General features: G+C 34.0%; 1 protein-coding gene across 16 annotated transcripts in view; it reads left to right on the top strand.

The window, feature by feature from the left end:
• The window catches only part of CACNA1D (calcium voltage-gated channel subunit alpha1 D), a 232,573-nt gene that overhangs the window by 114,647 nt on the left and 105,651 nt on the right, over positions 1-12,275 (top strand). For 13 of the 16 annotated variants that reach the window (XM_026857483.1, XM_026857474.1, XM_026857472.1 and 10 more), the window contains exon 8: positions 11,552-11,655. In XM_026857483.1, coding sequence (XP_026713284.1) covers positions 11,552-11,655 — 104 coding nt within the window. Of the gene's footprint in view, positions 1-11,551; positions 11,656-12,146; positions 12,251-12,275 lie in introns of all 16 variants that reach the window. The other 3 variants (XM_026857486.1, XM_026857485.1, XM_026857471.1) reach the window with 1 other exon arrangement.

The raw sequence follows: 12,275 nt of genomic DNA, 5'->3' as shown, positions 1-12,275 counted from the left end.
CTTTAAGGACCTAAATATCTGATGTGAGTCCAAGGTCATTCAAGAAGTCTGTGACAGAACCTACCTACCATAGGTGCTGAAAATCAGTGAGAATGTTCCATACTACTTGGTACTCAGCAGTAAGTCTTTGCAGCAATTAGGACCTTGCAACAAATATAATTCTAACAGTTCAAAAGTTGGAAAATACTTATGAAAGAAGAAAACTGATTACTAGTAAGGATCACTATTAATTAGCAAGCTGTTAAAAATGGATGAGCTATCTCAAGATATATCTTAATGGAACTATATTTTATGTTGCTCACAGCAGCTCACATCTTGGATTTCTTTAAGTTTATCTGGCCAAATGGGACTATTTACTGCTGGCACATCTGTGGTGGAGTGTTGGATGCAATCAAGGATGTAGTATTACCCACTGAATGAACACTTAATTTTATGTGGTCATTTGTTGCAAGTCAAGGTGAATTATACTATTGCTCAAAAATGTAACACCAGAGTGTAGTCTCAAATAAAATCTGTGATACTAGAATATAAAAATATGGAGATGTTTTTTAAACAATATCACTGTTTAATATAATTAAGATGATAAAGTGGCATTCTTTTAGGATTGAGAGACAAAAAAAAATTTGGCAAAATATGAATCTCTGCTTCTACTGTCTTATCAGAGATACAAAATATTTAGGCTATAAATACGCAAACCTTCAATACTAGAGAGTCTAACAATAATGCATTGCCACATATAGGCTAATGTATTGTTTCATATAGTGTAGGTTTATCAGCAATTTGGGTTTTGCCCTCCAACTGTTCCTAATTTTCTCAGAGACTGTGTGAATATAGAATTAGTATGTGCTTTATATGATTTGTGTTTGTGATGACGACAGTTATTTTTATCCCTCCTGAAAGAAAAGGGAAGGTTTGCCATGATTCGTTAGGGAAAAAACCCCACATTTAACATCTTTTAAGGCAAAAGTATGCCTGCATTTCAGTACCTGATAATTCCTCCAACTGTCAGTAATTAAAAAAAAAAAAAAAAGTAATGTGATTTTTACAAAACATATAGAAACAATTTAAGATGAGTGCCTCAGTACTAAACATTCTTTCCTCTATGAATTAATGAGCTAATCGAGCTGATGCAATTTAAGAAACTTTGTAGTCTTCATTTACAGCACAAAAAATAAAACTATTAAAATAGGATGCTGAATATTGTCATGATCAGACAAAACATAAGGCACAAGAAAATTAAAAAAATTCAAAACTGCACACGAGTTATTTATTTCTCTATAATGAATTCCTGATGTAGAAGATATTTACAGATAACAGATTTTAGGTTTTGGTTTTTTACAAATGGTACTGGGATTATTAGACAGAGAAGCAAATATTTATTGACCTAGTGAAATATAATCAAAGTCTGATATTCAAGTGACTGGAATCAGTCTTAACTGACATTTCTGTAATTAAACTATATATATCTGGATTTTTTGATGTGTAGATTGACAAATTTCCCATTGTTAAACTGGAATTATTTCCTAGGGACAGGAGGAATGACTATACGTTTCAGTTTTACCCCTGGATTAAGCTGATGTAGATTTAGCTATTGCTAGCTAAATTTTTTAAAATATTTTAACTGCAAATAGTGAAAACATTCAGGATATACCAGATCGTAATAAAAATGTCCAAAGAATTGAAGGAAACCATTTTACCTAGAGGTTTTTACTTAGAAATCTGTTCATGATATACAGACTGAATGAGTTTTATAAAAAACAAACAAATAAAATCAAACTCACAAATATTAGAAACTGCACAAAATTCTGATTTCCATTTGGTCACTGTGTGAGCAGTAAATTAACTGTGTAGGTGTATCTTGCTAGCAGGTGTAATCTGAGTGGGTGAAATACGTGCAATATTTTAAATCATGTTATGTGGCATTCTGTTAGCAAGAATGACAGCTGAAAATGACAGCTTCCAATAACACTCACCAGCACAGCTCGTTATCACCTGGTTACCAACAGTAAACTGGGCTTAAAAATTCTCCAGCCGTCAATGATGATTTTTCTCTTATGCATATCTATTATAGATTGAGGGCTTGATCCTGCTACTGCTAGACACCCTGCAGTTCCTGGTGACTCACATGGACATCCTGCTGCTCACTAGTTTGCATCTGAATCCCATATGTCCTATTATTTTTTAGAGTGTCTTCATCTGACTTCTTTTCTCTGTCTAATTTATGTGTACCTCACTGGATTGGATGTATTATGTGTTTCATCCACAAAAAAATGTGACTCCTTAGTGCCAAATGCTAGACTTAACTATAGAGGTTAAGGGGTAGTGTCCTTGTTTTCACCAGCCCGTGCAGCATATGTGTTCCTAAATCGTATAATATGTTTGTGGCTGCACATCTATACGTCTTCTCCATTTGTATCAGGACTGTGTTTATTCCCAGTCACAGTCCTTTCTGTTTGCTCTTTAGCCCTAACCAAAGGCTTATGTTATTAGTTTTAGATCCCAGAGCAGTCCTTGTTATTGGCAAAGTGGCAGCTTCGGTGTGCCCAAGTTCTTAATGCTCTGGCTCACAGTCTAAAGCTGAGAGCATAGTATTCTTTGCCTCATTTCAATTTATGCTAGCAAGCACTCAAGAATTACAAAATCAGAGCATGCATTTGCATATCTGGCTCTAGATTTTTTTCCATGTCTTTCAAACATCTAGATTTGTAGTCTATTAATGGCAAACACGTATTTTGTAAATTGCTTTTTATTTTTAGCTATTTCACTTGATATGTAGGAACACACATAATGAGCAGCAGTACTTGCCAGTAAAACCCCCAATTTTCCCATGAGTACCAAAATTATCACATTTAATTCTTCTTTTTTTCACCATAGTGAAGTTATCTTGAGTTACTACACTTGAATTATCTACAGTGACACTATCGTAACTTGAATGAGAGGTGGGCAGGGCCTCTGTGAAACAAACTACTTTATGCAATGGGCTGCCAGCACAGTTGATTCAGTGATGGAGCAACTGTACTGGTGACTACTGAATTTTACTAAGTCAATTTTATGGACATACATGGCATTACTAGCTCAAATATTAACAGCTCCCCAGTTCTCTGACACCTAGCTAGCGCTATTCAGATTAATCTGGAGATGTTTGAGGTTGAAGTACTCAACCTGAAATTGCTGAATAATGGTGCATTGATATCTTATATGATTTTCCCCGTTAATACACCTACTGGTATGTTAACAAGATATTCTCTCTAGGATTCATGATTAAAATACACAATTCATTATTTGAAATGTATAAGCAATCTAAAATGTATCGAAAACTTGCATAAGTTTCAAGGAAAAAGGTGTCAGGGATTTTTTTAATATACCCTTTACTAATATGTCAACTTCTTAAAACTGTGTCCTTTACTACTGTTTGATAGTAACTTATGTTATTATCAGAGAAATACTTCATTCATAATTCCTCTGCTTTTATAACAAAAAGAAGTTTGCACTTAGAAACGTGTTCCTTGCTTTAGAAATAAAGCTTTATTTGCCCCAATATACTCCTTGAAGCATCTTAGAACACTGGAAGAAAACCAGTCATCTGTAACAAATTCTGTTACGGCTGCACTGCACTTCTGCATATGTCTAGTATGCAAGTGTCTTGTGCAGCCACTGCACTAATGTTACTTTCAGTAACATATCAAGATAGGAAAAATGGTATCAATATTTCTTTAAATGTATTTCCATAACCAAGTACAAGAGGCTTCCTTACTAGCTTTCCAATAGTACAAGATGACTGACTTTATTGTTGATAGACTAAAAGGTAGAAAATCATTATATATTCGTTTTCTAACTGGAGGAGAATTTGAAAAAAAATATTATAGCTCCCACATAAACCTTTGTATAGAAAAGAAAATAATTAAACTAACAGAACAAAACAGTATGCGTTTTCAGATTGTCAGTGTGATGGTAAGGAATTCAGACAATCTTCTAATCATGTCACTTTTTAGAATGCTCCTAGTTCAAGAATCTTAAAGGACAGCCTACTCAGAAACACTATAAAGGGTAATTGAAATCAGCTGATGTGCAGCCAAAGATTTTCCCTAAACACAAGCAAATATTTTGCAAATACATATCACAAGAAAACCCCTTGGCTCAGGCACAAAATATATTAGTCCATAAAGAGAAAGTTGCAAAGTATGGTTGAAGTATTATCAAAACTGTCAGCAGAGTGCTGAGCAGGAATCTAAAAAATATTCCAAAAAATGTAACTGACAGTCAGATAAGCAATACTACTCTAGAACTTTGAACTGAATGATTTAATAAACCAATGGGAAACAACTAATCTGAGTGATTTAAGTCATATTAGTCCCATTACAACTGCAGAAATGGAAAGCATGTTATTGCATCTAAACAATACTTGTCAGCAATGAATTTCAGCTTACAGTCTGAGAGAAGACAAAGAATGCTTGACACCTTTTCTCCTTTGTAAATCAGTTGCAAATATTCAGCAGTGTTAAAAATTGTGAAGAAATTGCTGGAAAAATCTTAGAAAATATTTATCTCTGCCTTTATTATGTATGAGAAATAGCTTAACGCTATTCTCTCAACCCCACTCGCAGGTCATCTAAGGGAGACTCTTCAGTGAAACAAGTCATTGCATCCCCAAAGGCACCGATGTGCTGGATGCACAGTGCTCCCAGCCTTTGATCACTACATAGCCAGAAATTTAACACATGATATCTAGCTGGGGAAAGAATGATAGAAATTTTGGATGACAGCATATAGTGCATAAATCATGCTTAAGAGCCAGGGATTGCAGGCAGGATTTCTTTCAATTGCTGTGTTTATTACTTGAATCTAACTTCATGTTAAAATCAAGCTTAACCCCCCTGACTTTCAGGTAATGATTTGGACTAATTACTTTTTTATGATCTCTAGATATAAAAAGCTCCAAATCAAACAATTTTAGATTGCAAAGAGACAAGAATGAAATGACCAGTAAATTAGAAACCTCAGGAAGAGAAAAAAGGGAATGATCACAGACATGCCAACAGACCTACCAAGCCAAGGTATATACATATTAAAAATCTAAATTAGCATCAAAAGGATGATTATATAATATAACTTTTTTTCAAATGAGCATCTTGACACAAAGACCCCACCTGAGGAAGATTTTAAACTATCTCACAGGGAAATACCTTTCCCATGAAATGAACTTCATTTATTTTGACAAGATATCTAGTATCTCAGGCTTAGCTGACTGCTGACCTGTACTGCAGTCAAGGCATAGAATTAATTCCTTGTCATAGATCATTGCAAATACTCAAAAGAACATACTATTTCTTCCCAGAATATTTAAAGAAAATTGATAGAAACTGGATTAGAAGTAGGCTACAGTTTAAGTAGTACTAAGAACTCCACTAGTTGAATAATTAGAGTTTCTTCCAAAAAGTTTGCCACAAGAAGCAAACATATTATGCTTACATTTTTTTATATCCAGCATATGGGAAATACTGAAGACATTCAATTATTATCTAAGGTTGTATGGTACATATACAGGTGGCGTAGCAGATATTAAAAAAGTTTTTTAGTACATATCACCAAAGTGGATACTATTACTCTCTTCATTTTAATATATTGCAGCTAATTCTCTAAAAATAAACATGCTGTTCATCACATTAGTTATTTCAATAGGTTTTTTAACCAGATCAGTACATAGGTTTTATAAATCTCTTATGTGCAATTAGTTTGGGCATTATAGATAAATAGGTAGAAGCACTAACAAATGGTTAATCCTAACTTAAAATACTGCAACCAATGAAGGAATCAAACACTTTGATTTTTCTTATAACTGGAATATAGGTTTTGTTTAACCTGGTAGAACCCTCCCACAATCCAATAGAAAACCTTCTCCAGGTTACTGTTTTGTAGAGGCAGTACTCTTCATTTTGTTGTGGTAGTGTCCATGTGCTGTGCAGATTCAACCTGGGATGGCTACCTGAAAAAGAGAAAATAATTTCTTAGCAGTCTCATTTGACATCTAGTCTTTTCTTGGAACAATTATTTGATCCCTGCACTCCCCTACCCCCCATTAAAGACAGCAAGCTGATTAATGACATGGCACTAACAGTAGCTAGCTAAAATAGCACTAGAGACAAAATAAAGTCTCTGAATGAAAAAAAAAAAAATTAAGACTGGCATCTAAAATTAATTATAGTCAGTATTGGAAAAAAAAATTAAGCATCTTTTGCAGAATAAATGCTTTATTTGAGTACCTAAAATATATACTTCATTAGCTAATAATGGGTAAAAATAAGGTAGAAATTGAAGTGTGTTCAGATAGATCAAAGCAATTTAATGGAACTGAGGCAGTGTCTTACAAGTTGAGGTTTAACTTGAGAAGGTCACTTTATGTGTTCTATATGCAACTTTATAGCACAGTTTACAGAAGAGGTGGCCAAATTTAGAGGTGATTAAGTAATTATAAGGCTCTCCAGGTACTGTAACCATCTTTCACTTCTCCAAGGCATGTATTTCTCTTTAGGTCTACCTTAATGCCTGAGCCATGGCATTCTGATTTTCCAGTTGTTGCTGGGCTTAACAGAGCAATAGTCTCCGAGTTCTACATCCCACCAGTGTATCTCTCTGCTTGTTTCTGTGTTGACAGTACAACGAAATTGAGTCTGGCCAACCAGGAGAGTGTCAGGGAAATCTGTGCTTTAACTCCAAAAGCCCAATAAGACTGAATATAAAATTACTTGCTTTTCCAAACTAAGCTGGAGGCTGCTATGCTTCAAGCATAGCAGGTTTTAAGTCAGCATTAAGTTAACTCCACTTCAGCCAAGAATATCCCAGGACCTTTGAAGCTGGGAGGCTTTGAGAAAGTGTCTGGTATGCTATAAAATGAGGAGAATAAATAGCCTGTGATCTGAGGTTTTGTGAACCTACATTTTATGCTTCAAGGAATGCAAGATTAGTCCCATTTCACAAAATACTTCATTCTGAAGTATTTTTATGCCTGCCAAGAGACTGAGTTTGTCAGTCTTAATGTTTAAGATGATTAGGTAACAGTAAATAAACCCACCAGTTATGTGTCTATGAAAATGTTATCAAAGGAGTAAAGTAAAACTGAAACCTAAGGAAACTGAGAAACAAGAAATTAAACGACTTGGAAATTTTGTGGAAATTAATTCAAAATAAGTCAATGCATCAGTGCATTATATGTGTAATAGTACAAATGCAGAATTAGAGGTGTTATTGCATTGCTTTATCATTATCCCCAGTTAGGGCTTAAATTAATTGTTACAAAGAGCTTGCAACAATTTTCAGTAAAACCATACCAGGTGTACAGAAGAGTAAGACCTTTATCTGCATGCCATTACATATGGGGATTTTACTCACAATTATCATGGATAGGGATAAATGAGACATTTAAATGATTTCTGATTGATGTTTTAGATTGGAGTGTGCCATCTGTTGCTGTGTAATACTAATGGTTATATCTGCTGTAAATTTGGCTTTGTCCCTGTTTCACTTCAGAGTCTTGGTCTCTGCATTGTAATAATAGTTGGCAGCTAACAAGGTAATTCACTCCAAATGATGAGGCAGTTTCAGACTGTACCAAGTTTGTCCTATCAGCTCAAGATAATTCTTCGAGACTTTGCAGACATATACTCACAAACATATACGTGTAGAAATAAAAAAACAAATACACACTGAAAATTAATTATTGTCCACCAATTTAACTTGCGAAGAGTAATTTGTGTCCAGATCTGGTAGCGTCAACAAAGGGACCCTTTTACAAGGAGTTTTGAACTGTTACTGCATCACTTGTGAAAAGGATAGGAAGAGCTTCAGAATACAGTTCAAAATTCTTTTCAAAGCTGTTTAAACATACAAATCTAATATCTGTATGAAAGGGGTGGAAATGCCAGAGAGTAGCCAAAAGTGGCATCTCTGGAGAAATAAGCATTTTTAATCACTTACCTAAGTAGTACACATCTACTGTTAGACTGAAACAATTAAGTGACATGAAAAATGCTTTGTCCTTCATGTCATGCCTCATCTCATCTGTCCTCTGGTTGATGTGATGGACAAACTAATTAGAACTGAAATCCAAACAGTAAGACTAGATCTGAAAAAAGGCACAAAGAAAGGCAAGAAGGATGGTACTTGGGGGTGCCTTTGCAATAGGTGTTATGGATACTAAAAGCTTAATGGACTCAAATAGAGATGGTACAACTCCAATGAGAGCCATTAAATATGACACCTCCTTTGGTATAGTATATCCCTGAACCACAGAGGGTGGGGATCGTGCAAGACTTTTTGCTGAGGATTTGAGATGTGCTATCTCCTAGACTTCCTGGTGTTACTTTAGCATAATTCAGGGGCTTTTACTGTTTATGTTTCCTAGCTGCACCTTCCAATGCATCTGGAATTTGTGTCTTTGTAACTTCTTATTCTGCACTATGGGTGAGAAGTCAGCATTAATCCTTTCAACTGAAAATAACTTGTTTCTGAGGATAGAGATTTTTCTGTGCTCATATATTAACCAAATTTTGTCTCAATTTTTAATCAGAAGGCAAATTGACGCCTTTAGTCTTTCTTTAATTGAAAGTTATGGAAAATGCCACTTGACATGCATGAAATGAGCAGCGAAGTTTTCCAAAAGGAAAGGACCTCTTTTTATACTTTCATCTCTGATATTAATGCAATCAGAAATATTGCTTCATGAATAGAAATTACAATGCATTACTTGAATAGAGTTTAATTGTCTCTAGAATTAAATGGTGAAGTTCTTGAGCAGATACAGTTTCAGATTTGCTTTTAGGAATTCAATCTTAGATTGGTGCCAAGGTGTTCTACTAGATTAAGGGTTCCTGAGTCAGGAATGCATTTGAATTAGTTCAGCATCTGCCCAAACCAAAGCATTTCTTCTAGCACTTGTTAGCTGCAGTGTCCAATTCTTGTATCACAGGCCATTAGTCCTAGATAGGTTAGCCTAAAATGTTGGGCTTAAGATCAAACTGCATAAATGAGAAGGAATTTTTTTCATGTATTATGTGCTATAGAGTGAATGAAGGAAATGCAGTCACAGTTGCCTATGCTAATATGACAGAGCATGGAAATTTCAGCTTTGCTCCTGGGTTACTAATCTAGCACAATGCCTGGCTTGTTTAACATGTTCTCTTTGTGAGCAGAAAGAGTATATCAAATTGAATTGCAGTGATTCTCAGAGTTCTTCTTTCTCAAGGTAAAATTGTAAATATTATTTTTCAGGTTTTTCAAAAGGATTTATAGCAGGAAAATGATGGCACCAACACTAGATCAATTTATGCCTCCATTCTGAACTCTGGTGACTTGCAAACAATTGTTTGCTAATCATATAGTTCAGTCGGATGCAAAATGCATTCATATGTATTTGGAATTTAATCAAAACATTTGCTTTTATCAGCTGTTGTTAGAAAAGTACTTTGCCTGTACCAAAGGAATAATTTCTATGAAGTAAAAATTCTAAAGGAATAAAATAATTACGAATATGCATTTTTTAAAAAAAAAATTGAGTAAATTTTGTTTCTAACCTTTAGGGTTTAGCTTTTTCATTGTTAAGACTTCTTAAATGTAGGGGTTTTGCTCTAAGGGAATGGGCTTAGATGATAAAAACCAAAACATGACAATTGATCTCAGCATAGGCATCTGACATGCTAAGTATTGCTAAAAGTATTGCACAGGAGTAGTCTGAGTAGGTCAGTACAATGGCAGCATTATGAAAGACTTTATTTCCATATGAATATGCTCTTGCAGAATTGGACTGTGGAAATTTGGGATCTTTTAACATTGAGAGTAATGATCTCAGCTTTTGAATGGCTATAACCCTTCTCCATTTTAATTTCTCCGAAATATTGTTTTATTGAAATTAAAAGGAAAAAATCAAAATAAAATCTATATTTTACAGTTTCGGGTTTTTTTCCCTAGCAAGTCTGAGTAATTTTAAGTTACTTTTCGGTACCTCAGTTCCATTATTAAAACATTTTAAAAGATATGATATAGATTATTTTAAAGGATGCATAAAGAAGTTGTGTAAAATAATCTTTCGTTACTTAGGAAGTTTGTATACTTTAGTTAGTATAAAGTGGCATTATTACAGATCACCATTGAGGAAAAGTGCCTATGGGCCTTAACCTGCAAAGACTTAATGCGTGTGCTTATATCTAACCATTCATAGGGCCACCTTGCAGAAACTGAGATTATGATATATTTTTTAAATATAGAGGAAAAAATAAGAGGTACAGCTGGAAAAATGTTTGTTCCCATGTTTAATACATCTGTTTCAACAGAAATCTTAAGGACAGGAGTTAGACTTGACTATCAATAGAGCTCAAAGCCTAATCACAAATTTCAGATATGAGTACAACAGCATTCACAGAAGAGGAAAAAGATTTACCCAAAGATTGTTCTACGATACCATATCCAGTCTGGAATGCTCATGCAATTTTTATTGTCTGCTGAATTTTCATGTCTAAAAAGCATCTTGCAAAGAATCTCGTGCAAACTTATCAGTATAAACAAAAGTGCCAGAATAATTCCTCTCTCCCAAGAGACCTTTCCAAGAAGTTCCAAGTCAGAATTATTTTTGTAACTTATCAAAATGTCTTTTTTTCACCTGAATGCTACACACAAAATTAGTTTCCCTGTGTTCTAAAAATATCTGTTTTTCTGAATAGGCATTTTTAGATTTCTATGGGTATGTTTAAGTCCATCTTCTGATAGGTGTAATGAGCTTGCTAAGTACAGACAGTGGAAAAAGTGTTTATATAAGAGCTTGTGTGAGTCTTTAAAGAGTGTATTTAAAGCTCTGTTACTTCAAACTTACTTTAAAAAAAAAAATCAGTAACAACTTTTTAAACTTCATTGTGAACCTTGATCTTGATATAATTTTTGTTCAGTTTCTAGAATATTTCTATGTTTCCAAAATTTTATTTCAGTTTTTCATTTTCCTAAAATTATGTTCATGTTTTTACACAAAATCATTTGAACTTGTTTCTTTTTGAATTAATTGAAAATGTCTGACTGCATGTCAAACTAGTATTTCAGGGAAAAAAAATTGCAATTCCATATTACAGAACAAATAATACTGCTTGTATTGTTGAGATGCATATTATTGTTTCTTTTCTCAAAGGATCATTCAGATAGCTAGATTAGGTTATAAATGAACTAAAAATTGTAATATTTCAATATACTTTGCAAGCATCATTTTTAATTGGTGAGATCTGAAATTTAAGTTTGTGTCCTAGGTGTTAAAGTACAGAACTGTTGCAGTGCTCCATTTACATTTGATATTATTTTTGGTCTGAATGCTAGGTTCACCCAGTATTTTGTTTAAGAGTTTGTATTAGAAATGCAATGTGAATGTGGCCAGTGCCTTCTTTCCTGTATTATTGTTCTTGAATACTGAAGGAATGCATAGAATGCTATCTCATCTAAATGATTAAATTCTTTTTTTCTCTGACTCTTCATTGCTATTACTATAGTGATCTACTCTATAAGATCATCTTATTTCTTGCAGATGAATGATGCTATGGGATTTGAATTGCCATGGGTGTATTTTGTCAGTCTCGTCATCTTTGGGTCATTTTTCGTACTAAATCTTGTTCTTGGTGTATTGAGCGGGTAAGCATACACCTTTTTCATCATGAAGGCAGAGTCCTGAATTCAGCTGCCATGAACACACAGGTTATCTTATACAGGTGAGACTTAAGTTGTGATGACATCTTTTAATAAACCTCTATTTCTTTCTCCTCTAATTAGAACAGAAACAGTTTTCTGTAGCTATCATATAAATAACATACAAATACCCAAACCAGACCTTAGACGTACTGGAATATATTGTTCATGTCCATACTTGTGGCAAAATTATAAAAAGGACTAATAATGCTTCTGCACTTACTTTAATGTTATTTTTAATCAATAGTCTAAGGCATCACATCTACAACATAATTTGGGTAAGTAAAGAAATTAAACAAATGTCCATTGATTTTTTTCAAAGAACTGAATAAGCTATAAACTTTCAGTGTTGAAACCTACGTGATCTGGCAGCTGCAAAAAGGACTCTGCTGTTTAATGAATGACTGAATCATAATTTATTTCCTTACATTTTACAGGTAAATGATGCAATAGGATGTGAATGGCCATGGATCTATTTTGTTAGTCTTATCATCCTTGGCTCATTTTTCGTACTTAACCTGGTTCTTGGTGTACTTAGTGGGTAAGCAGTTGAGTTAACATTGTGT

The sequence above is a fragment of the Athene cunicularia genome, assembly GCF_003259725.1.
Source record: "Athene cunicularia isolate RWA chromosome 12 unlocalized genomic scaffold, athCun1 chr12_part1, whole genome shotgun sequence".
Classification (NCBI taxonomy): Eukaryota; Metazoa; Chordata; class Aves; order Strigiformes; family Strigidae; genus Athene; species Athene cunicularia.
The sequence above is the reverse complement of the archived record's forward strand: the minus strand, read 5'-3'. Positions and strand labels throughout refer to the sequence as shown.